We start from the raw sequence: 27,242 nt of genomic DNA, 5'->3' as shown, positions 1-27,242 counted from the left end.
AGTAATAGTAAACTGTGTTTTAATCAATTAGAAGACAATCATATCAAGTCATTTGAGCATTGCATTGTGAAGAGTAATTACTTTATGAACATGTATTATAGATGGAACTGATTAAGTTTGGCAAAAAAGTTACTATTATTTTGTGTGTTGTACTTAGTCAATTGAAAATGTGCTTAGTCTTGAAACAGCTTTTTTTATTATCCGTTTAGATTTTTGTACTAAGCGTTCTGAAAATGCACATACTGTACATGAACCAAAATTGTAAGTAAACACAGTGGATCCTGATTTATTGAGAAAAAAAAGTAATCTTGATTTGCTATATAATAATCTGTAAAAGAGAACTATAACCACAGGGAAAGCCTAATATTTTTTAAAGAAGCAGATGAAAAGTTATACTCATGATAGTAAGATAGTAAATGCTCCTTTTAATGTCTAGATGAAAGTGATCAAGTACGCAGGATAAGCCTGGATGTCGTTGAATACAACAAACATGGATGGTGCTGTTGGGTCGTCTGTCACGCTGTCATAGAGTTGAGTAGTTGATTTGCTTTTAGCTGGAGGCACAATCATATCTTGTTGTCCTTCTGTGAAATCTCCAATCAGAACATGGCACAAGTACATGTGCTTCTGCCCTTGGGAATCTGGGACTGAGTATGTGTCATCGGCAGAGTAGCTGGCCTCAACTGCAAAGTAGGTGCCGTTTCCATACGCTGCCGCTGCAAAAAGCGATGACATTATTATCATCTCATAAATGATCTATAGACTTCTGCTGAGTGGTAGGAGGTGGTCAGAGAACTTAGCTAGCTGGCTAACTAGCGTTCATTATTTTAGCCTAACTTTCGTTGGTGAGTGATCAGTCTGTTGCAGATGTAGTTGCTACATTAGTGGCAAAACCAAAATCAGTACACTTTCCTAATACTCATACCTGTTTATCATTTGATCTGATTTTGTACCACTCATATAAAAACTGACGTTTTTGGCTCTACTTTATAACTATGGTGTTTGTCATTTTGTACATCTTACCATTTTTCCCAGCGAAGCTCCGATTGAACCCATTTGCGTTAATTCTATCTATGAATTGGGGGCAAGTTCCATGGAACAGCCTCTTCTCATTGTTCTGGTGCCTGTTCTTGGAATCCATTTCTTGTTTCTTGATCTGGATATTCCTCCACAGGCTTGGGTTCTGGATCCTCTCAATCTGAAGGAAGGGGGAAAAACCACACATTCATATGCAAAAAAAACATTGTAAAAGACTGTCAATACAGCTAGATGTCCTACCCTAATATTAATCTGGATTTTCAAAACCCAGATTAAGCCTAGATCTGGATTAAAAAGCACAACTCATTCCATTAACATGGTCAAATGATTACACTATAACAACTGTAACCATTCCATTTGACAGGCCCAGCAAGAATGTGTATGTAACAAGGGGTGGAATTGAAGAGGATTGTGAGATTCTTGGTGATATGACAGTGGAGAGATCTCAGAGTTGTCTTTTTTAATTGCACCTCTTCATTTAACTTGTGTTGAAATACATTTAGCAGCAGAGATAGATACCTTTAGAACAGTGTTTTGGCAAGTGGCCTGAAACAGGCCTAGGACCTCATCATGCTCAGAGGTTCCTGGCTGGATGGGGAAGGACTGGCATGAAGAGTTGTCTGGCATGGCATCCCAATACTGAGGAAGACTGTCATGAGCTGGAGAATACAGTTGAATAATGAAGGTCAGACAAACACACTGGCTTTACATTGTTGTAAATTCTTGTTAGTACTATTATGGGAATACAACAGTGGGAATGCTATCCTCATGTGTATGCATGGCTTACTCCCAACCAAGAGGACCATAGCTAATGAGCAAGCAATATCAAAATAAAAGTTATTGGAATACGCATGCATCAATATCAATCTTAGCCAATCATAAACTCCCAAGAGAACACTTTAGAGAATGTGAATGTGGTGTATTGATTTTTTGAAAATTGTTGATCAAGTTTACATGTAAGGCCAAAAGGATAGGTACCTGCTTTGTCAATGCGTCTGATATCGAGGCTGTTGCCATGGTTATCTGTCGCAGGCCCATTTGGCAGGGTGACCTTGTACATCTGACCTTGGATAGTGACCTCCACATGCTGCTTCTTGGTCTCATTTGCCTGCTCCAGATGGAAGTTGTGGATGTGGTCGAAGCTTTGGTACTGCCCCCCCTGGTGCTGGTACTGCCATTCCACCATGGTGCTGGCTAGCTCAGCACTCCTATTGAGTTCCTCTTCACTACGGATCCTTTGGAGCATCTTCTGGATTTCAGAAGTAACTTTGAGCACATCTTTGGGGATGCCCTCTATAGTCAGCTTGGCTTTAGATGACTCCTGTTCCACTCTCACTTCCATGGTGTTGATCATGTTACTAATGCGCTGGCGGTCAGAAGTGGTTAAGTTGATGATGGCATCGTCAGTGATGATGGAGCTGTCTTGGTCCTTCAAGATCAGGTCCTTGACCCACTGCTTGGCTTCATCTACTTTAGCCTGAGAATCCCCACAGATGTGGAAACAAGCCGGATCCACTTCTTTATCCATGAAGACAAATCTCTCATGCTTTTGTGGCTTACCACCTTTACTCCTCTTGAAAATTGCTGTAAGAATATGAACAGATTGTAACAGATTGTAAATGCAAGTCCCAGTTAATGCAGCTGTTTATCTAAAACTGTTTCTGTAAAAAAAAATGTAAACAGAAAACAAACAAATTGACATTGATAGTGTTTAATTAATCATGCAATATATTGAAATAAATGTTTCTTGTAAAACAGAATGAAGAAACTAAGCGAAGCCAAAATGTTTATTAGATATATTATGCATACGGTATATACTTAAGGTAATAAAGGCATTCCATACATTTTATTTTGGTGCCAATGTTATCAAAGGCTTTAAACAGGCTGCCTTGATATTGAAGGGCAGTGCCCGCCTCCTGTGCATCAGTGTCCTCCTCTTCCTGAGCATATCTGCCTTCCTTTTTCAGCATACTGTTGTAAAATTCAGTCAGCATGGCACTCTGAAAGATGACAATCCGGACCAGCCTCAAGGTGTTCACTGACTTCTTGCCCACCACTTCCACCAGTGCATCGAACATGGCGTTCGCCACCTGGCTCACCTGTACATTGCCTTGGCCTTAAAAAAGTATATATGAATTGGAATTCAAATGGAAATTGTAACTGTTTGAATTAGAATTGGGATTCAATATAACACTACTTTGTAAAGGTTCATACATGCTTATAAGAAGTAAAAAAGCATTAGGCTTTAAGTAAAGTGTTATTCTGTCTAACAAATGCTATATCAATGTTATTTGATATTTCTCCTATACTCTTTATACAGTCAGTCATGTTCTCTGTTTGTGTGACTCACCTGTGCCGAGAGCAGGAAATGAGATGGATTTGAAGTCTTTCCTTGCGCATATTTTAAGTGCATCCTTGACACACTCGTGGATGTTCTGAGGGTCACTGATGCCAACCACGTGAAGGATCTTCTTACTCTGCAGGTTGCCTGGCTCGGTCAAAATCATTGGCTGGTCACCTGGAAATATAGTTTGTGGGTCATTATTTAATATAACACATACTTCATACTGCACGCAGAGACAAAGAGTTGACTCTCGGTAAGTAGAAAAATGGCCTAATTGCCAGAATCTTGACTCTAATAGCATATTTAGATTCCATACAAATGTGTATGTAAATCAAGAAAAATAAGGGTATGTTTTGAATTTTATAAGGGACAAGCATTTCCCGGACCAGCATATTAGTGGCAGTGCAAACTAATTTCTCAAATCAGAAGTATACCGTAACCCAATTTTGCCACATGGTTGCATTCATGCAGAGTTTTGGGGTAGAAGTTTCTCAAAATAAATAAAAACAAAGTGACAAAATTATAACTGGTTTTTCTGAGTTGTTGACATTCTGCCTCCACAGTAGGACCAGCCGCATCCAGAATGGCTTTCGACACCCCTGGAAAAGAATAAGAGAAGAATGTTTTTTAAAAGTACACACCTCCGCATGTATTGGTCTTGACTGCATGAATGACATATCTTTCCTAGTTAAGGGATGCTACACTATGTTTCACTATAATGACCAAATACACTGAGTATGCAGTGCCAATTATTTGGAAAATCCCATTATTATTAAGATAGGGTCAGTCAAGCTTCTCTTTTGGAGTCACAAATATTGGTATCTTCACCAGGCAGGTTGTTATTGGAAAATACATTTTGGTCCCACTTTTTTGGGATGATCCCCTATGGTCAAACTATCAAACTATGGTCAAACTATGGTCAAACTATCAATAAACAATCAACTGCAACTCTGCAAACTATCAATAAACAATCAACTGCAACTCTGCAAATATGCAACAACTTAGGGTTAAGGTTAGATGATAGTCATTTAAACAGTTGAGAGTCAGTTGAGCAATTTGCTGATAGTAATTTGAACATAAACCATCTCTAGGGTAATGTTCAAATAAAGTGGGAGACTTAATTATCTGTGTTAGTAATTGAGAATTAAGATAAACTACATTGTTGCACATTACAGCCTACTGGGCACAGAAGTCAATTCAACGTCTATTCCACGTTGGTTCAACGTAATTTAATAAAAAATACGTAGAAACAACATTGATTCAACCAGTGTGAGCCCAGTGGGAGGTGACACAACTAATGACTTGCTGAATCCAATGCATATTGAATCCTCAATATAACCTACTGATAAAACCAATAAAACTGCTGTTGTTGAACGTTTAATCTAAAACAGGGAACCTCAGGTGGGACAGAGGTAAAGTTGGATGTACCTGTCTTAAGGTTGAAGGTCTTATTGGTGGAGTTGACGATGACGTCAGTAGTCTCTTTGGTTATGTCTCCTGTGACGACCTGTATAACCACCCCTCCCATCGTTGTCTCATGCATCCCTGAGCTTGAAGTGATCTTAGAGAAAATCCCTAACAGTAGGATAAAAATGGTGTAAAAGCTGATAAATAATAGCATATAAATCATCTTTGACTTCAGAAAAGAATAAGCTCCTCCTGATAAAAATCAAGGAGGAGAAAGTTGGCATTGTGTCAGACAGTGTAATACCTTTGGTCTGCGCTCTCTGGGTATCTGTGGATATGGCCAGATGCTGTTGCAGATTATTTCCCCCATGGTTCCCAAACTCATTCGGCACCATTTCCTCCATAGCCTGGACTGTCTGTTCATTGTTCACCAGATGCATCTCATCAACCAGCTGGACTACACAGGCTGTCTTAATTTTGACGGCTTCAACATACATGGCCTCCTCGTCCTGGAAGAACTTCTTTGCTCCAGGTTCGGGGACTTGTAAAGTATCAAAGTATGTTGATGATACCAGGTCTTTAAATAAGGTCAAGCAGTCAGAGACATGAACCCTGATGCCACTAAGGCAAATGGCCCCATCCTGGAAAGAAACCTTTACTCCACCTTTGACTATATTGGACCAAGCACTCTTTTTTTCTTGGATGAATTTGACAATGGCGTTTGACTTAATCGGAAGAATTTCAACAACTGGAGCATTTTGAAATAAGAAGCCACCAAGTTCCTTTTGCACTGAATTGACAATGTCCGTATTGCCAGCCACTACCACTTTTATATTTGGATGGACACCAGACGTCTTCACCATGAAAGTCCTAGACAAAATGTTGTATGTTTTTTCCAAACGGGAGGTAAGGTCCTTCCACCCTGACATCTCCAGGACATTGGAGTCTTCAACATCTATGTACTTGGAAACCAAACATTTTTCAAGTTGGCTTTTTGCTTCGCTCAAGGCCAGGTCTGAGACAGCTAGGAGCTCCACTCCATTTCTATCTATTTCCAGTGCTGCATTAACACTCTGTGACGTGAAAAGAGAGTTGCTAAGCTTTTCTTGGTCTTCCTCCTGCAGAAACTCAAGGACATAGTTGCTCACTTCCACCTTCTTCCGTTTCAGTGCCGACATCCCATCTATAATCTTCCTATTAGCACCCCACACCTGTTGCATTAAGCCTGTTAAGATCACATTCTGGCTCTCACGGTTGTATGCCATCTTCAGTTCTGGGTATTCACCTGCAATCTTGCCTTGCAGACCATCTTGCAAAATTACATGGTAGATTGATGGAGGCAGGTGGAGCTCCTCTGTTTTGCTAGTCTTCTCCCTCTCAATTATTCTGGCAATCTTGTCCATGATTTCATTTAGTGACTGACTGAGCCTATCTACTTCATCTACCAAGCCCACCACTATGAGTGCACCTTTGGCCTTATCAGGGACTACAACCACTGCCTCACCAGACATTGCCTTGCAGATCTCCTTTTCAGACTCCTCCCATGCACAGTCCTGTACATGCAGCTCCAAGGATTTGAATTTAGACAAGGCTTGAGTGAAGGTAGCCTTGACAGTGTCCTTCCACTGCTGGACATGCTTGGCTTTGACATCTTTCTGTTTGAGTAGAGATGGTAGGGGCCTTAACTGGACAGTATGGTGTTGCAGGTCTACTTTGCAGAAGTTTTCCGCCATAATCTTGTTGATGGTCGCAGTAGCTTCCTGATTGTCATAAAGGTATCTCCAAATGGACTGGTCGATGTTCTCAGTGAAGGCAGCTGGGAGTTTCAATGTGGGTTGATCTTTGTCATACAGGGCCGTTCCCAGAGATTCATAACATGGGAAAGCTTTGATAGGCTGCTTCTCATCGTGGTGCTTTTTTGTGACTCTGTGAACAGCTAATTACACAGAAATATTTGTCAATATATCATCCTGCATTATGAAAAACTCTGTCACAACATAGAGTATAAGAATGACCATTTACCGTGTGGATCTTGGAAAGTGATAATAGCGGATTGGTCCTCTTCACACATTTCAATGTCGACAACTTCACCTTCTTTTTCATAGTACAGAGGGAGATGGTCTGAACTGTAATTTGGAGGTATGCTTTCATCTTTCACTTTTGCTGTGATTTCCAGTAGTTTTACTGATAATTCTTTCTGCTTGAATATCTTGTGGCTGGTGCAGTTTGATATAAAGTACTCAGTATCTGCCAAATAAGAACAGGGTAGATTATGCGCTTAAGATATTGCTTAGGTTTCAATGACTGAACAAAGATGTGACAATAATAGGGACACTACACCACCCCCCAGTTTTATTGTTTACCTTTTACATTTTTGAAAGTCACTACAGCCATACTGATGTCAGGCAGGATCTCCAGACTGAATGCAGTAGGAGAAGCTGAGGTTTGGGCATTCATGATGTTCTCTACCAACATCTCCAGAAATGACTGGTTCATACTCTCCTGAATGTTTCCCAACACTGCTGAGGTGGATTGCAGCTCTGTCTTATCTGTTGCTGCACTTGCACTGTCCTCAGGACAGGCTGTTTCTCCATCCCCACTCTCAGGTAAGTCTTTTGGAACAACAGCAGCTGAGGATGAAATGTAGGCAATGCATATCCAACAGGCTTCAGTCCAACATGGACAAACAAAAGTGGGGACAGTTAACAGGTGTGCCTTGTTTATAGATAATTTGTGGAATTTCTTTCCTTCTTAATGCGTTTGAGCCAATCAGTTGTGTTGTGACAAGGTAGGGGTGGTATACAGAAGATAGCCCTATTTGGTAAAAGACCAAGTCCATATTATGGCAAGAACAGCTCAAATAAGCAAAGAGAAACGACAGTCCATCATTACATTAAGACATGAAGGTCAGTCAATTCTGAACATTTCAAGAACTTTGAAAGTTCTCAATTGCAGTCGGAAAAAAACATCAAGCGCTATGATGAAACTGGCTTTCATGAAGACCGCCACAAGAAAGAAAGACCCCGAGTTACCTCTGCTGCAGAGTATAAGCTCATAGAGTTAACTGCACCTCAGATTTCAGTCCAAATAAATGCTTCACAGAGTTCAAGTAACAGACATCTCAACATCAACTGTTCAGAGGAGACTGCATGAATCAGGCCTTCATTGTCAAATTGTTGCCAAGAAACCACTACTAAAGGACATCAATAATAAGAAGAGACTTGCTTTGGCCAAGAAACACAAAACACTAGGCCGGTGGAAATGAGCCCAAATTTGAGATTTGGTTGCAACCGCGGTATCTTTGTGAGACGCAGAGCAGGTGAACAGATGATCTCCGCAAGTGTGGTTCCCAACGTGAAGTATAGAGGAGGAGGTGTGATGGTATGGGGGTGCTTTGCTGGTGACACTGTCAATGATTTATATAGAATTCAAGGCACAGTTAACCGGCATGGCTACCACAGCATTCTGCAGCGATATGCCATCGCATCTGGTCTTAGCGGGACTATCATTTGTTTTTCAACAAGACAATGACCCAACACACTTCCAGGCTGTGTAAGGGCTATTTGACCAAGAAGGAGAGTGATGGAGTGCTGCACCGGAAGACCTGGCCTCCACAATCACCCTACCTCAACTCAATTGAGATGGTTTTTGATGAGTTGGACCACAGAGTGATCGAAAAGCAGCCAACAATTTCTCAGCATATGTGCGAACTCATTCAAGACTGTTGGAAAAGCATTCCAGGTGAAGCTGGTTGAGAGTGCCAATAGTCTGCAAAGCTGTCATCAAGGCAAAGGGTGGCTATTTTGAAGGATCTAAAATATTACAATTTGTTTAACACATTTTTCACAATTCCTGACATTTAACCCTCTAAAAAATTCCCTGTTTCTGGCCAGTTAGGATCACCACTTTATTTTAAGCATGTGAAATGTCAGAATAATAGTAGAGAGAATGATTTATTTCAGCTTTTATTTCTTTCATCACATTCCCAGTGGGTCAGAAGTTCACATACACTCAATTAGTATTTGGTAGCATTGCCTTTAAATTGTTTAACTTGGGTCAAACGTTTCAGGTAGCCTTCCACAAGCTTCCCACAATAAGTTGGATTTTGGCCCATTCCTCCTGACAGAGCTGGTGTAACTGAGTCAGGTTTGTAGGCCTCCTTGCTCACACACGCCTTTTCAGTTCTGCCCACAAATTTTCTATAGGATTGAGGTCAGGGCTTTGTGATGGCCACTCCAATACCTTGACTTTGTTGTCCTTAAGCCATTTTGGCACAACTTTAGAAGTATGCTTGGGGTCATTGTCCATTTGGAAGACCCATTTGCAACCAAGCTTTAACTTCCTGACTGATGTCTTAAGATGTTGCTTCAATATACCCACATAATTTTCCTACCTCATGATGCCATCTATTTTGTGAAGTGCACCAGTCCCTCCTGTAGCAAAGCACCCCCACAACATGATGCTGCCACCCCCGTGCTTCACGGTTGGGATGGTGTTATTCGGCTTGCAAGCCTCCCCCTTTTTCCTCCAAACATCAACGATGGTCATTATGGCCAAACAGTTCTACTTTTGTTTCATCAGACCAGAGGACATTTCTCCAAAAAGTACAATATTTGTCCCCATGTGCAGTTGCAAACCGTAGTCTGGCTTTTTTATGGCAGTTTTGGAGCAGTGGCTTCTTCCTTGCTGAGCGGCCTTTCAGGTTATGTTGATATAGGACTCGCTTTACTGTGGATATAGATACCTTTGTACCGGTATCCTCTTGCATCTTCACAAGGTCCTTTGCTGTTGTTCTGGGATTGATTTGCACTTTTCACACTAAAGTACGTTCATCTCTAGGACACAGAACGTGTCTCCTTCCTGAGCGGTATGATGGCTGCGTGGTCCCATGGTGTTTATACTTGCGTACTATTGTTTGTAAAGATGAATTTGGTACCTTCAGGCGTTTGGAAATTGCTCCCAAGGATGAACCAGACATGTGGAGGTCTACAATTTTTTCTGAGATTTTGGCTGATATCTTTTGATTTTCCCATGATGTCAAGCAAAGAGGGACTAAGGTTGAAGGTAGGCCTTGACATACATCCACAGGTACACCTCCAATTGACTCAAATTATGTCAATTAGCCTATCAGAAGCTTCTAAAGCCATGACATAATCCTCCGGAATTTTCCAAGCTGTTTAAACTGTTGGGGATAGGGGGCAGTATTTGCACGGCCGGATAAAAAACGTAACCGATTTAATCTGGTTACTACTCCTGCCCAGTAACTAGAATATGCATATAATTGTTTGATTTGGATAGAAAACACCCTAAAGTTTCTAAAACTGTTTGAATGGTGTCTGTGAGTATAACAGAACTCATTTGGCAGGCCAAAACCTGAGAAGATTCCAAACAGGAAGCGCTCTCTCTGACTATTTCTTGGCCTTCTTGATCATCTCTAACCAAAACGGGGGATCTCTGGCATAACGTGACATTTTCTAACGCTCCCATAGGCTCTCAGAAGGCGCCAGAACGATGAATGGTGACTTTGCAGGCCATGGCTGAAAAACAGTAGCGCATTTGGATAGTGGTCGATCTGAGGATAATGTCTTTGAACTAAAACAGAGTTTCCCGGTCGGAATATTATCGCTTTTTTACGAGAAAAATTGCATAACAATTTATTTTAAACAGCGTTTGACATGCTTCGAAGTACGGTAATGGAATATTTAGAATTTTTTTGTCACGAAACGCGTCGGGCGCGTCACCCTTCTTTACCCTTCGGATAGTGTCTTGAACGCACGAACAAAACGTCGCTATTTGGATATAACTATGGATTATTTTGAACCAAACCAACATTTGTTATTGAAGTAGAAGGCCTGGGAGTGCATTCTGACGAAGAACAGCAAAGGTAATCCAATTTTTCTTATAGTAAATCTTAGTTTGGTGAGTGACACACTTGGTGGGTGTCAAAATAGCTGTGATGCCGGGCTATCTACTCAGAATATTGCAAAATGTGCTTTCACCGAAAAGCTATTTTAAAATCGGACATAGCGATTGCATAAAGGAGTTCTGTATCTATAATTCTTAAAATAATTGTTATGTTTTTTGTGAACGTTTATCGTGAGTAATTTAGTAAATTCACCGGAAGTGTTCGGTGGGAATGCTCGTCACATGCTAGTCACATGCTAAGCTGTTTTTTGATATAAATATGAACTTGATTGAACAAAACATGCATGTATTGTGTAACACAAATGTCCTAGGTGTGTCATCTGATGAAGATCATCAAAGGTTAGTGCTGCATTTAGCTGTGGTTTTGTTTTTTGTGACATTATATGCTAGCTTGAAAAATGGGTGTCTGATTATTTCTGGCTGGGTACTCTGCTGACATAATCTAATGTTTTGCTTTCGTTGTAAAGCCTTTTTGAAATCGGACAGTGTGGTTAGATTAACGAGAGTCTTGTCTTTAAAATGGTGTAAAATAGTCATATGTTTGAGAAATTGAAGTAATAGCATTTCTAAGGTATTTGAATAACGAGCCACGGGATTCCACTGGCTGTTGATTAGGTGGGACGATTTCGTCCCACATACCCTAGAGAGGTTAAGAGGGGTGTTTGTTTAGAGTGTTTCGGGGTTTGTTGGGTTGTGTTCTAGTATGTCTATTTCTATGTGGTGTTTGTTGGGTTGACCTTCAATTGGAAGCAACTGCTCCTAGTTGCTTCTAATTGAAGGTCCTATTTAAATCTATGGGATTTGTGGGTAGTTGTTTCTTGTTTAGCTGTGTGCCTGACAAGAATGTTATCATCGTTATTTTTGTATACGTGTGTTTTTGTTTTCCTTCTTTCTGCCAAATAAAAGAAGATGAGTATACACATTCCCGCTGCATTATGTCAGCAGGAAGCTCCTCCCGAGGGAGAATAAATACTCTATTGTCGAGAAGGAGTGCCTCACCGTGAAGTGGGCACTGGACACCCTCAAGTATTACCTCCTTGGGAGGAAGTTCACCATAATCACTGACCATGCCCCCCTTGTGTTGATGGCAAGAGGTAAGGACACGAATGACCATGTCACCCGCTAGTTCCTGTCCTTACAGCGATTCTCTTTCTCTGTCATCCACAGGTCAGGGGCCCAGAACGGCAATGCGGACGCCCTATCCAGGAGGGATGCAAGCCTAGCCCTGAGCATGCCTCCCTCCAAGTCAGGGCTAGGGGGGGGGGGGGGGGGGGGGGGGGGTCGTATTCCAGGAGGTCTACCCCGGGGGATGGTAATAGAGGGGAGGTACGTGAGGCAACGTTGGCTCCCTCTGCTGGGAATACGGGAGCTGGGCACCCCGACACGGACAGCTCTAAGTGGAGGTAATTAGAGGAAAGTGCCAACCAGCCGTGGAGGCCAAATAAAAGGAACACGGTGGCACACTGCGGGAGAGAACGGGGAGAGACCGACACCAAGCAAAAGTAGAGAAGAAGGACCGAGCGAAACCTAAGTGATTTTTTTTGTTATATTTATTTTCTGTTGTTTTTGCGGACTAAAGCCTCCTTGTCTCTGTGTCAATCTCTGCACGCTCAACCCAACACCCCACGGTTTACCACAATATATTAACTCAGCAAAAAAAAAAAGCTCTCTTTTTCAGGACCCCGTGTTTCAAAGCTAATTCGTAAATATCCAAATAACTTCACCGATCTTCATTGTAAAGGGTTTAAAACTTCTTGGGGCTAGGGGGCAGTATTTGCACGGCCGGATAAAAAACGTACCCGATTTAAACTGGTTATTACTCTTTTCCAGAAACGAAAATATGCATATAATTAGTATATGTGGATAGAAAACACTCTAAAGTTTCTAAAACTGTTTGAATGGTGTCTGTGAGTATAACAGAACTCATATGGCAGGCAAAAACCTGAGAGAAATCCTACCAGGAAGTGGAAATCTGGATGTGTGGGCTCTATTCAAGTCATTGTCTATTGAACACACCGTGACGTGGTAATCATTGTGCACTTCCTAAGGCTTCCACTAGATGTCGACATTCTTTCTAAAGTTGTTTGAGGTATCTACGATGAACAGAGACCTTATGAGAGGGCTGGGAAGTTGGTCACCCAGGGAAGGCCAACGCGTCATAGGTGCTCGCCCACGCGAGAGGTTGCCCCGTACCAAAACGTTTTTCAAGACACAGGAACCATCCGGTTGAAATATTACTGAATCTTCACGTTCTCAAGGCCCTAAAGATTGATGCTTTACAACGTTTGACATGTTTGAACGAACGTAAATATATATTTTTTGACAGTTCGTCCTGAGATTTTCGGCGCGGTACCGACATTTTGAGTAGCTGAACGTAACGCGCGAACAACATGGAGGTATTTGGACATATATTATGGATTATATCAAACAAAACAACTTTTGTTGTGGACCTGGGATTCCTGGAAGTGCCTTCTGATGAAGACTACTAAAGGTAAGTTAATATTTATAATGCTATATAATATATTAGATGCTCCAAGATGGCGGCTATCTGTATCGCCTAGTGTATTTTTCTGAGCTCACTACTCCGATTATTGCAAAGTGTGCCTTCCCAGTAAAGTTATTTTGAAATCTGTCAATGTGGTTACATTCAAGAGATGTTCATCTATAATTCTTTGAATGACAGTTTAATATTTTATAAACGTTTTTGACTAGTAATTTTGTAAATTGTAGTGCTGATTCACAGAGGGAAAATATTTTATGAACGTCACGCCCCAATGTAAAATGCTGTTTTTATATATAAATATGAACTTTATTGAACAAAAAATGCATGTATTGTGTAACATGATGTCCTAGGAGTGTCATCTGATGAAGATTGTCAAAGGTTAGTGCTGCATTTAGCTGTAGTTTGGTTTTTTGTGATGCATGTAGTTGCTTGGAAAATGGATGTGTGATTATTTCTGGCTGGGTACTCTAGTAACATAATCTAATGTTTTTCTTTCGCTGTAAAGCCTTTTTGAAATCGGACAACATGGTTACATCAAGGAGAGTCTTATCTTTCAAATGGTGTAAAAAAGTCATATGTTTGAGAAATTGAAGTTGTAGCATTTTTAAGGGTTTTGTATCTCGCGCCACGCACTGGCTGTTAAGTAGAGTGGGACGCTGATGTCCCAGGTGTTCCAGACAGGTTAAACACTGTTTCCCATGCTTGTTCAATGAACCATAAACAATTCATGAACATGCACCTGTGGAACGGTCATTAAGACACTAACAGCTTACAGATGGTAGGCAATTAAGGTCACAGTTATGCCTCTTTAGTGTCTTAAGTTTTCATCTCTACTGACTCTGAAACACACCAAAAGAAAGATGCCCAGGGTCCCTGCTCATCTGCGTGAACGTGCCTTAGGCATGTTGCAAGAAGGCATGAGGACTGCAGATGTGGCCAGGGCAATAAATTGCAATGTCCGTACTGTGAGACGCCTAAGACAGCGCTACAGGGAGACAGGACAGACAGGTGATCATCCTCGCAGTGGCAGACCACGTGTAACAACACCTGGACAGGATCGGTACATCCGAACATCACACCTGCGGGACAGGTACAGGATGGCAACAACAACTGCCGTGTTACACCAGGAACGCACAATCCCTCCATCAGTGCACAGACTGTCCGAAATAGGCTGAGAGAGACTGAACTGAGGCCTTGTAGGCCTGTTGTAAGGCAGGTCCTCACCAGAGATCACCGGCAACAACAAATCCAGGCTGTACGTGCTAACATTCCCCTCCTTGCCATGCCAAACACGTTGTTTCATTGTTTGGCAATGACACAGAGCACATGGAATGGAATGTTGGTTTAAAACAGGTTCTAGATGTCTGGTCCATTAATTGAATCATGACTGAAATGGAAGATGAGTCAGAGGGGACTTTAACATACTTGTCATAAACCCCCCCCCCCCCCCAAAAAAAAAATATATATATATATTTCTGCCATCTGTCAATAACAAAATTATTTCCATAGTTGAAAAACATCTATATCATAGTTCATGGAAATTAAAGTGTATAGTTCAGCTCATGATATCCTTACATATTTTAAGTTGAGAGGACTTAATCAAAAGTTGAGTCAACATTTAAACAATCAATGGAACCAGCTGCGATACAATTTTCTAGTTTGCTTATCTTTGGCAAATGTGTTGAGACAACTCAGGAATGTATTATTGTAGAATTCTCCTCCCACAAAGTTGAGTAAATTAGAAATTGCATTACAGCTGGTTGCCTTGATATTTTTTAAGTTGACTGAACATCCAAATGTTTTCAGTGTGCCTGAATATTACACTTGGCATCCGTCTATATGTCCAAAGTTGAATGAGATCTATTGAATAACCCTTGGCTCAATCTGTTTTGACTGATATAAAATCTAAGTGGACAGACCTTACATTCCAGCCAACAGGCATATCAGTAAGGCAACAGGCATATCAGTAAGGCCACAGGCATATCAGTAAGGCAACAGACCTTACATTCCAGCCAACAGGCATATCAGTAAGGCAACAGGCATATCAGTAAGGCCACAGGCATATCAGTAAGGCAACAGGCATATCAGTAAGGCAACAGGCATATCAGTAAGGCAACAGGCATATCAGTAAGGCAACAGGCATATCAGTAAGGCAACAGGCATATGAGAAAGGCAACAGGCATATGAGAAAGGCAACAGGCATATGCGAAAGGCAACAGGCATATGAGAAAGGCAACAGGCAACCACTCCCATAATATCCCATGAGTCCCCATGTTAATTTTTTGTAAAAGGAGATGACATCATTCTCTTCCAATAACACATTTCTAATTAAGCAATAATACTCGAGGAGGTGTGGTATATGGCCAATATACCACGGCTAAGGATTGTTCTTATGCATGACAACGCGGAGTGCCTGGATACGGTCATTAGCCGTGACATATTGGCCATATACCACAAACCTCTGAGGTGCCTTATTGCTATTATAAACTGGTTACCAACATAATTATTTTTCGTCATACCTGTGGTACACGGTTTCATATACCACGGCTTTCATCAATCAGCATTCAGGGCTCAAACCACCCATTTTATAATACAATAATTTATAATAATCCTAACCCTCTCCCATATTGACCTCAAGTTAAATGTTTTGTACTTACATTGTTTGCCTGAGTTGACAGCAGATAGTATTTCCTAAACATAAAAATCATGTGTTAAGTTTGATGGGGCTTGTCCATAGAATATACAGTACCAGTCAAAAGTTTGGACACACATACTCATTCAAGGGTTTTTCTTAATTTTTACTATTTTCTACATTGCAGAATAATAGTGAAAACATCAAAACTATGAAATAACACATTTGGAATCATGTAGTAACTAAAAAAAAAGTGTTAAACAAATCAAAAGAGATTCTTCAAAGTAGCCACCCTTTGCCTTGATGACAGTTTTGCACACTCTTGGCATTCACTCAACCAGCTTCATGAGGTAGTCACCTGGAATGCATTTCAATTTGTGGGAATATTTTCCTTCTTAATGCGTTTGAGCAAATAAGTTGTGTTGTGCCAAGGTACGGGTGCTACAGTTGAAGTCGGAAGTTTATATACCCTTAGGTTGGAGTCATTAAAACTCGTTTTTCAACCACTCCACAAATTTCTTGTTAACAAACTATAGTTTTGGCAAGTCGGTTAGGACATCTACTTTGTGCATGACACAAGTAATTTTTCCAACAATTGTTCACAGACAGATTATTTCACTGTATCACAATTCCAGTGTGTCAGAAGTTTACATACACTAAGTTGACAGTGCCTTTAAACAGCTTGGAAAATTCCAGAAAATTATGGCTTTATAAGCTTCTGATAGGCTAATTGACATCATTTGAGTCAATTGTTGGTGTACCTGTGGATGTATTTCAAGGCCTACCTTCAAACTCAGTGCCTCTTTGCTTGACATCATGGGAAAAATCAAAAGAAATCAGACAAGATTTTATTAAACCTAACCCAACCAGAAACCGTGGATTGATGGCAGCATTCGGCGGCAGCGGTAGCGGCGCAGGTTCTAATCCAGGCACTTGTCATCTCCCGCCTGGATTACTGCAACTCGCTGTTGGCGGGGCTCCCTGCCTGTGCCATCAAACCCCTACAACTCATTCAGAACACCGCAGCCTGTCTGGTGTTCAACCTTCCCAAGTTCTCTCACGTCACCCCGCTCCTCCGCACACTCCACTGTCTTCCAGTTGAAGCTCGCATCTGCTACAAGACCAAGCTCCCTCACGATGCCAGGACAGCAGAGTTAATCTGGAGACACCTGAAACCCCACCTCTTTAAGGAATACCTGGGATAGGATTAAGTAATCCTTCTAACCCCCCCCCCAAAAAAAAAAGATATAGATGTACTATTGTAAAGTGGTTGTTCCACTGGATATCATAAGGTGAATGCACCAATTTGTAAGTCGCTCTGGATAAGAGCGTCTGCTAAATGACGTAAATGTAAATGTAAATGCATTCGCGCAACTCTGAAAGCGCAAACCACTGCTTTTAATCATGGCAAGGCGACCGGAAACATGACCGAATAGAAACAGTGTAGCTATTCCCTCTGCAAGGCAATCAAACAAGTTAAGAGTCAGTATAGAGACAAAGTACAGTCGCAATTCAACGGCTCAGACACGAGACGTACGTGGCAGGGTCTACAGTCAATCATGGATTACAAAACGAAAACCAGCCCCGTCGCAGACAACGATGTCTTGCTCCCAGACAAACTAAACAACTTCTTTGCTCGCTTTGAGCGCAATACAGTGCCACTGACACGGCCCGCTACCAATACCAGCGGGCTCATCTTCACCGCAGCCAACGTGAGTAAAACATTTAAATGTATTAACCCTCGCAAGGCTGCTGGCCCAGACGGCATCCCTAGCCGCGTCCTCAGAGCTTGCGCTGACCAGCTGGCTGGTGTGTTTACGGACATATTCAATCAATCCCTATCCCAGTCTGCTGTTCCCACGTGCTTCAAGAGGGCCACCATTGTTCCTGTTCCCAAGAAAGCCAAGGTAACTGAGCTAAATGACTCTTGCCCCGTAGCACTCACTTTCGTCATCATGAAGTGCTTTGAGAGACTAGTCAAGGATCATATCACCTCCACCCTACCTGACACCCTAGACCCACTCCAATTTGCTTACCGCCCCAATACGTCCACAGACGACGCAATCACAATCACCCTGGCAATCACACTGCCCTAACCCATCTGGACAAGAGGAATACCTATGTAAGAATGCTCATCGAATGCTTCATCGATTACAGCTCAGCATTTAACACCATAGTACCCTCCAAACCTGTCATTAAGTTCGAGACCCTGGGTCTCGACCCCGCCCTGTGCAACTGGGTCCTGGATTTGACGGGCCACCCCCAGGTGGTGAGGGTAGGAAACAACATCTCCAACCCACTGATCCTCAACACTGGGGCCCCACAAGGGTGCATTCTCAGCCCTCTCCTGTACTCCCTGTTCACCCATGACTGCGTGGCCATGCACGCCTCCAACTCAATCATCAAGTTTGCAGACAACAGTACAGTGGTAGGCTTGATTACCAACAACGACGAGACGGCCTACAGGGAGGTGAGGGCCCTCAGAGTGTGGTGTCAGGAAAATAACCTCACACTCAACGTCAACAAAACAAAGGAGATGATCGTGGACTTCAGGAAACAGCACGTCGACGGGACAGTAGTGGAGGTGGAAGGTTTTAAGTTCCTCGGCGTACACATCACGGACAAACTGAAATGGTCCACCCACACAGAAAGTGTGGTAAAGAAAGCGCAACATCTCAAGACATCGGTCAGGAATTTAAAGCTTGGTCGCAAATGGGTCTTCCAAATGGACAATGACCCCAAGCATATTACAAAGTTGTGGCAAAATGGCTTAAGGACAACAAAGTCAAGGTATTGGAGTGTCCATCACAAAGCCCTGACCTCAATCCTATAGAAAACTTGTGGGCAGAACTGAAAAAGCGTGTGCGAGCAAGGAGGCCTACAAACCTGACTCCGTTATTCCAGCTCTGTCAGGAGGAATGGGCCAAAATTCACCCAACTTATTGTGGGAATCTTGTGGAAGGCTACCCAAACCGTTTGACCCAAGTTAAACAATTTAAAGGCAATGCAACCAAATACTAATTGAGTGTATGTAAACTTCTGAGCCACTGGGAATGTGATGAAATAAATAAAAGCTGAAGTAAACTTCACATTCTTAAAATAAATTGGTGATCCTAACTGACCTAAGACAGGGAATTTGTACTAGGATTAAATGTCAGGAATTGTGAAAACTGTGTTTAAATGTATTTGGCTAAGGTGTATGTAAGCTTCTGACAAACTGTATATTGAAGATAGCCCTATCTGGTAAAATACCTTGTCCATATTATGGCAAGAACAGCTCAAATAAGCAAAGAGAAATGACAGTACATCATTACTTTAAGACATGAAGGTCAGTCAATCTGGAAAATGTCAAGAACTTTGAAAGTTTCTTCAAGTCCAGTCGCAAAAACCATCAAGCACCATGATAAATCTGGCTCTCATGAGGACCGCCACAGGAAAAGAGGACCCATAGTTACCTTTGCTGCAGAGGATAAGTTCATTAGAGTTAACTGCACCTCAGATAAATGTAACAGACACATGTCAACATCAACTGTTCAGAGGAGACTGCATACTGCATGAATCAGGACGTCATGGTTGAATTGCTGCAAAGAAACCACTACTAAAAGACACCAATATGACGAAGAGACTTGCTTGGGCCAAGAAACACGAGCAATGGACACCAGACTGGTGGAAATCGGTCCTTTGGTCTGGTGAGTCCAAATTTGATATTTTTGGTAACAACCGCTGTGTCTTTGTGAGACGCAGAGTAGTTGAACGGATGATCTCATTATGTGTGGTTCCCACCGTGAAGCATGGAGGAGAAGGTGTGATGGTGTTCTGCAGCATTCTGCAGCGATACGCCATCCCATCTGGTTGTTTTTCAACAGACTGTGTAAGGGCTATTTGACCAAGGAGAGTGATGGAGTGCTGTATCAGATGACCTAGCCTCCATAATCACATGAAGTCAACCCAATTGAGATGGTTTGGGATGAGTTGGACTGCAGAGTGAAGGAAAAGCAGCCAACAAGTGCTCAGCATATGTGGGAACTCCTTCAAGATAGTTGGGAAAGCATTCCAGGTGGAGCTTGTTGAGAAAATGTGTCACACCCTGATCTGTTTTACCGGTCTTTGTGCTTGTCTCCAGCCCCCTCAAGGTGTCACCCATCTGTCCCATTATCCCCTGTGTATTTATATCTGTGTTCTCTGTTTGTCTGTTGCCAGTTCATCTTGTCAGGTCTTACCAGCGTGCTTTCCCGTTTCTCAAGTTCTTCCCTTCTGACCATTCTGCCTGCCCTGGCCCCGAGCCTGCCTGCCGTCCTGTACCTGCCTGACTGACCTGATCACGAACCTCTGCCTGTCCTCGACCTGCCATTTGCCTGCCCTGTGATTAAAATAAATTATCTGAGAACTGTACTATCCGCCTCCTGTGTCTGCATCTGGGTCATATCCTGAGGTGTGACAGAATACCAAGAGTGTGCAAAGCTGTCATCAAGGCAAGGGGTGGCTACTTTGAAGAATCTCAAATATATATATTTTGATTTGTTTAACACGTTTTTGGTTACTACATGACTCCATATGTGTTATTTCATAGTTCTGATGTCTTTAGTATTATTCTACCCAGTTAGAAAATATTAAAAATAAAACCCCTGAATGAGTATGTTTCCACACTTTTGACTGGTACTGTACATGTAATCCAGCAAATCTTCAGTAAAACACATTTACTGTCAATATCACACTACTGTATATATGATTCAGAACAAAAAGACAGCAGCAGTGAATGTGGCCTTGAAGCTGTTAGAGGGTCTGAAATGCATGCTTGGATAGTGGCCGCATTCCAGGGTGACTACTTTGCAGACGCCTATCAGATCACACAACTCCTGGATAGGTGTTGAACATATCCACTAACCACATCATATGATATAGCAATCTGATGCCTGACTGCGCAGATGATGATGTCTGCAATATTGTCTGCCGGGAATGCAACGACTATCCAGGAGGGGCCAAGTTTACCTGTGCACTTGTGACCTCATCTGATGGTAGACGAAGAATCAGTTTAAGCACACCTTGATCCAACTTGATCTTGTGTTCTTGCTTTTCAAGAACCATCTGCCTCGCTGTGTGTGGAAAACAAAATAACTTTTGCCTTGTAATAAAGCTTCAAAGTTTGAAACTAGTAAAGAAAAATCACAGACATGGGACTGTTTAGTATAATATCAAATAGTTACTTCAGGGGAGAGGAAATTGTAGCAATTCCCCTCAGGTTAAAGACATTGACATTTGAAAAACAGCAAAATGGGGTCCATGTCACTTGTTTTGTTGTAAAGACGAGCAATGGGGCCAAATGTAACCCCTCTCAAATTCATAGACAGCATTCTATATGCAAAGACAGACAGTCCATGACATCCAAAAGATAGTATTAACCATGTTTATAATATTATGTAGAATGAGGGATATCTTGAAAGATTTCTTATCACTGTTTATACAAGGGAATTATAAATAGTCTGTTTTAAACAATTCAATAATATATGTCTTATTGATCACTCTAGCTTTGTGTATATGGTATTAACCCATTAAGGATGCAACATATAATTGCATTGAAATTGTATTATTCTTATTATTATTGTCATTATTATTAATATTAAGCCTAACTACATGGTCTGTAACCTGACGTGATGTGTGCATAAATGTGAGAGGTAAGCGTATGCGACCAGGTATTGAATGCATGTACCCAGGAGACAACAACCTTGCCTTAGGTCCAGAGCCAGCTCCTTCTTGACCTCTTGGTCAGCAAATCCAAGCGGATTATTGTTAGTTCAAAGTGGTGACCCCCAAAAAATTATATATAAAAAGAAAACAACAAAGAGGCATGGCTAAACTAAAGAGGGTAAGTAACAAAAAAACAACACCAGCACTGGCTGGACAAGAGGCCTCTGGTCACAGAATGCCAATCATCCTGATTGTTACCACCTGTTATGCTTATTAGGCTTCTTTGCAGAGCACAGCCTGTGACCCGGTTGGTGCAGTCACCTGGGGATGGAGTGTTGAAGTGTGTGGTAGTCTTCTTGTCTATGTCCTAACACTAAACCCCCCCCCCCCATATCATAACATGTATTATTATTATTATTAATAATAATGAATGTTACCAAGTACAAAGACATTTTGCACTGGAAAGTACCATGTAATGTGTTGGTCCCATGTTGCGCGAGCTGAAATAAAAGATCCCAGAAATGTTCCATATGCCAAAAAGCTTCTCTATCATATTTTGTACATCCTGTTAGTGAGCATTTCTCCTCTGCCAAGATAATCCATCCACTTGAAAGATGTGGCATATCAACAAGCTGATTAAACAGCCTCATCATTACACAGGTGCACCTTGTGCTGGGGCAATAAAAAGCCACTAAAATGTGCAGCTTTGTCACACAACATAATGGCACAGATGTGAGCGTGCAATTGGCATGCTGATTGCAGGAATGTCCAGCAGAGCTATTGCCAGATAATTTAATGTTAATTTCTTTATCATAAGCTGCCTCCAATGTCATTTTAGAAAATTTGGCAGTACCTCCAACCAGCCTCACAACCGCAGACCACGTATATGGCGTTGAGTGAGCGAGCAGTTTGAACAATGTTTCTTTCATGTTTCAGCATGATAATGCATGGCCCCATGCAAGGTTCTGTACACAATTCCTGGAAGGAGAAAATGTCCCGGTTCTTCCATGGCCTGTATACTCACCAGACATGTCACCCATTAAGCATGTTTGGGATGCTCTGGATCGACGTGTACGACAGGATGTTCCAGTTCCTGCCAATATCCAACAACTTCGCACAGCCATTGAAGAGGAGTGGGACAACATTCCACAATCAACAGCCTGATCAACTCTATGCGAAGGAGCTGCGTCGCACTGCATGAGGCAAATGGTCACACCAGATACTGACTGGTTTTCTGATCCACACCCTTACCTTTTTTAAGGTATCTGTGACCAACAGATGCACATCTGTTTTCCCAATCATGTGAAATCCATAGATTAGGGTCTGATTTATTTATTTAAATGTAGTGATTTCTTTATATGAACCGAGACTCAGTAACATTTTTGAAATTGTTGCATGTTGCATTTATAGTTCTGTTCAGTATCTCAGTCTCCGGACTTCAAACCCATTGAAAACCAGTGGTTTGAATTGAAGAGGGCAGTCCATATGCACAGAGGAAGGATATCAAGGATCTGGAAAGATTCCATATCAAGGAATGGTCTATGATCCCTCCTAATGTCTTCTCTAATCTCATAAAATATTTTAGAAAAAGGGTCCAGAGCCAGCTCCTTCTTGATCTCTTGGTTGGCCAGTTCAAGCAGATCATTTTTTGTTCAGAGTGGTGACCCAAAATAAACATATTAAAAGGAAACAACAAAGAGGCATGGCAGTAAATAAATAAAATTAAAATAGAGAGCAGCTCGCTTAATAATTAACAATGTAACATTATACAATATCTTAACTTGTTTTTCAGATTTATCATGGTTTTCATCAAGATAAACAAGCTGAGCCCACGATGTACCTGTCTGCCAAGTATACTCAATGTGAAACTAGAAAGAACACGCAACACGTGTTTAGTATTTAAATACAGCTTCACTTTTTCTTTGAAATCATGTGAAAGACTTTTGTTTTACAAGAACAGTGTCATGCCCTACAGTAGTAGAAATGAAATGTATGCATTCACTACTGTAAGTCGCTCTGGATAAGAGCGTCTGCTAATTGACTAAAATGTAAAATGTAAATGTAGTTTAAAAAACAAAAACAAAAATGCTGATTTACATACGATTTTCCAATTTGAATGGAATGAGAATGAAGGGCTTCTTACTTGGTATTATTTCATATTTGATGTTTTTTTAGATTAACTTTCATAACAGCCTTTTGGATTACTTTCCATTATTTAGAATATCTATGATAAAACATCATAACCTAATTGGTGGAAAAAATTACTGGACTTTTTATAACTTACCCTCTGCAGTCCGGAACCGCACAACTGCTCCTTGTCCTTTTGAGATGTCATATTCAACTAGACAATCATCGCCGATGGATGACTTTTTACTTAGAAAATATTCAACCAACTTGTTTTTAAGTTTAGGAATATCTGGGTTTCCTTCGAGCTCAACAAGCACGGAAAATAAGTATGCTTCTGCCATTGCTGCTGGACACGAACCGAACAAATTTACTGCAGGGTGGCCGTCTTGGTTGTAGTTTCACTTTCGCTTCTTGCTCTATTCACAATGAGAACAAAATGTTACAAAAGCGCAAGTCATTCAAACACCACATGGCCAAAAGTATGTGGACACGCGTTCAAATTAGTGGATTCAGCTATTTCAGCCACATCTGTTGCTGACAGGTGAATAAAATCGAGCACACAGCCATGCAATCTTCATAGACAATCATTGACATCAGCAGTAGAATGGCCCATATTGAGGAGCTCAGTGACTTTCAATGTGGCACCGTCATAGGATGCCACTTTTACAACAAGTCAGTTTGTCAAATTTCTGCCCTGCTAGAGCAGCCCCGGTCAACTGCAAGTGATGTTATTGTGAAGTGGAAACTTCTAGGAGCAACCATGGCTCAGCCAGCCGCGAAATGGTAGGCCACACAAGCTCACAGAATGGGACCGCAGAGCGCTAAAGCTCGTAACATGTAAAAATGGTGTGTCCTCGGTTGCAACACTCACTACCGAGTTCCAAACTGCCTCTGGAAGCAACGTCAGCACAAGAACTGTTCATCTAGAGCTCCATGAAATGTGTTTCTATGGCCGAGCAGCCGCACACAAGCCTAAAATCACCATGCGTGATCCCAAGCGTCGGCTGGAGTGGTGTTAACCTCGCCATTATTGGACTCTGTAGCAGTGAAAACGCATTCTCTGGAGTGATGAATCACACCTCGCCATCTGGCAGTCCAACAGACGAATCTGGGTTTGGCGGATGCCAGGAGAACGCTACCTGCCCCAACGCATAGTGCCAACTATAAAGTTTGGTGGAGGAGGAATAATGATCTGGGGCTGTTTTTCATGGTTCGGTCTCAGCCCCTTAGTTCCAGTGAAGGGAAATCGTAACGCTACAGCATACAATGACATTCTAGATGATTCTGTGCTTCCAACTTTGTGGCAACAGTTTGGGGAAGACCCTTTACTGTTTCAGCATGGCAATGTCCCAATGCACAAAGCGAGGTCCATACAGAAATGTTTGTCGAGATCGGTGTGGAAGACCTTGACTGGCCTGCACAGGGCCCTGACCTCAACTACATCAAACACCTTTGGGATGAATTGGAACGCCGACTGCGAACCAGGTCTAATCACCCAAAATCAGTGCCCAACCTCACTAATGCTATTGCGGCTGAATGGAAGCAAATCCCCGCAGCAATGTTCCAACATCTAGTGGAAAGCCTTCCCAGAAGAGTGGAGGTTGTTATAAACTCAGCAAAAAAGAAACATCCTCTCATTGTCAACTGCATTTATTTTCAGCAAACTTAACATGTATAAATATTTGTATTAACATAAAAAGATTCAACAACCGAGACATAAACTGAACAAGTTCCACAGACATGTGACTAACAGAAAAGGAATAATGTGTCCCTGAACAAAGGGGGGGGGGGCAAAATCAAAAGTAACAGTCAGTATCTGGTATGGCCACCAGCTGCATTAAGTACTGCAGTGTATCTCGTCCTCATGGACTGCACCAGATTTGCCAGTTCTTGCTGTGAGATGTTACAGCACTCTTCCACCAAGGCACCTGCAAGTTCCCGGACATTTCTGGGGGGAATGGCCCTAACCCTCACCCTCCGATCCAACAGGTCCTAGACGTGCTCAATGGGATTGAGATCCGGGCTCTTCACTGGCCATGGCAGAACACTGAAATTCCTGTCTTGCAGGAAATCACGCACAAAACGAGCAGTATGGCTGGTGGCATTGTCATGCTGGAGGGTCATGTCAGGATGAGCCTGCAGGAAGGGTACCACATGAGGGAGGAGGATGTCTTCCCTGTAACGCACAGCATTGAGATTGCCTGCAATGACAACAAGCTCAGTCCGATGATGCTGTGACACACCGCCCCAGACCATGACGGACCCTCCGCCTCCAAATCGATCCCGCTCCAGAGTACAGGCCTCGGTGTAACGCTCATTCCTTCGACGATAAATGCGAATCCGACCATCACCCCTGGTGAGACAAAACCGTGACTTGTTAGTGAAGAGCACTTTTTGCCAGTCCTGTCTGGTACAGCGACGGTGGGTTCGTTGTTGCCGGTGGTGGGGACCTGCCTTACAACAGGCCTACAAGCCCTCAGTCCAGCCTCTCTCAGCCTATTACGGACAGTCTGAGCACTGATGGAGGGATTGTGCATTCCTGCTATTACTCGGGCAGTTGTTGTTGCCATCCTGTACCTGTCCCGCAGGTGTGATGTTCGGATGTACCGATCCTGTGTAGCTGTTGTTACACGTGGTCTGCCACTGATCAGCTGTCCGTCCTGTCTCTCTGTAGCACTGTCTTAGGCGTCTCACAGTAAGGACATTGCAATTTCTTGCCCTGGCCACATCTGCAGTCCTCATGCCGCCTTGCAGCATGCCTTCGGCACGTTCATGCAGATGAGCAGGGACCCTGGGCATCTTTCTTTGGTGTTTTTCAGAGTCAGTAGAAAGGCCTCTTTAGTGTCCTAAGTTTTCCCAACTGTGACCTTAATTGCCTACCATCTGTAAGCTGTTAGTGTCTTAACGACTGTTCCACAAGTGCATGTTCATTAATTGTTCATTAAAAGCATGGGAAACAGTGTTTAAACCTTTTACAATGGAAATCTGTGAAGTTATTTGGATTTTTGCAAATTATCTTTGAAAGACAGTGTCCTGAAAAAGGGCCTGTAATTTTTTTGCTGAGTTTAGCAGGAAAGGGGTGATAGGTTTGGACATCTGAGCTTTAATCAGTAGTTATATTATTAATCATTAGTTATAATGAGACATGAGGGGTGCCATAATGAAGCTTGGGAGGGGCTGAGTGCAGGGAGAACGGACACATGTGGCAGTACTGATAAGGGGAGGAATCGTGTACTGTCCATATCACTTAGCTTCCTGCCTAGCAATAATGATGCAATGTTTAGCATTAAGGAGGAGACTCCACCCAAAGTGGGGTATGTAAACTACCACGGGTGAAACCATGTCTTTGTCTAATGCAGCTGTATTGACCCTCTGGACAGAATAAACGTGGTTTAAGCTTTCACAGTGTCCTTCGAGTTCTTACTCTAATAATAGAATCTAACAGGGGGGACCAACTCCATATTAATGCCCATGATTTTGGAATGAGATGTTCGACAAGCAGGTGTCCACATACTTTTGGTCATGTAGTGTATGTTCATTAAACATTTTATTGCAACAACCGAGTAATTTAAAACAAACAC

The 27,242-nt window shown here is 42.1% G+C and overlaps 1 protein-coding gene and 1 long non-coding RNA gene across 3 annotated transcripts; both read right to left on the bottom strand.

Annotated features, from left to right (window-relative positions):
• LOC115206401 (protein mono-ADP-ribosyltransferase PARP14) lies at window positions 1-24,068 on the bottom strand. 2 transcript variants are annotated; one of them, XM_029773324.1, is made up of 14 exons: window positions 23,819-24,068; window positions 20,839-20,942; window positions 15,875-15,908; window positions 7,153-7,419; window positions 6,812-7,036; window positions 5,094-6,725; window positions 4,811-4,957; window positions 3,910-3,981; window positions 3,389-3,556; window positions 2,882-3,154; window positions 2,017-2,622; window positions 1,558-1,697; window positions 1,024-1,198; window positions 1-716 (listed from the first exon to the last, which is right to left on the bottom strand). In XM_029773324.1, the coding sequence occupies exons 1-14, from the start codon at window positions 24,000-24,002 to the stop codon at window positions 433-435; spliced, it is 4,311 nt and encodes a 1,436-aa protein (XP_029629184.1). In that variant the 5' UTR covers window positions 24,003-24,068; the 3' UTR covers window positions 1-432. The 2 variants fall into 2 exon arrangements, with proteins under 2 accessions (XP_029629184.1, XP_029629194.1); XM_029773334.1 differs by lacking the exon at window positions 7,153-7,419.
• LOC115206409 (uncharacterized) lies at window positions 14,701-15,618 on the bottom strand. The gene is made up of 2 exons (XR_003880796.1): window positions 15,218-15,618; window positions 14,701-15,136 (listed from the first exon to the last, which is right to left on the bottom strand). It is a non-coding gene; the product is annotated as an uncharacterized LOC115206409 (long non-coding RNA).
• Window positions 24,069-27,242: the final 3,174 nt, after the last annotated feature.

This window comes from Salmo trutta, chromosome 1 (assembly GCF_901001165.1).
Source record: "Salmo trutta chromosome 1, fSalTru1.1, whole genome shotgun sequence".
Taxonomy (NCBI): Eukaryota; Metazoa; Chordata; class Actinopteri; order Salmoniformes; family Salmonidae; genus Salmo; species Salmo trutta.
Note: the sequence above shows the minus strand (reverse complement) of the source record. Positions and strands in the feature narration are given on the sequence as shown.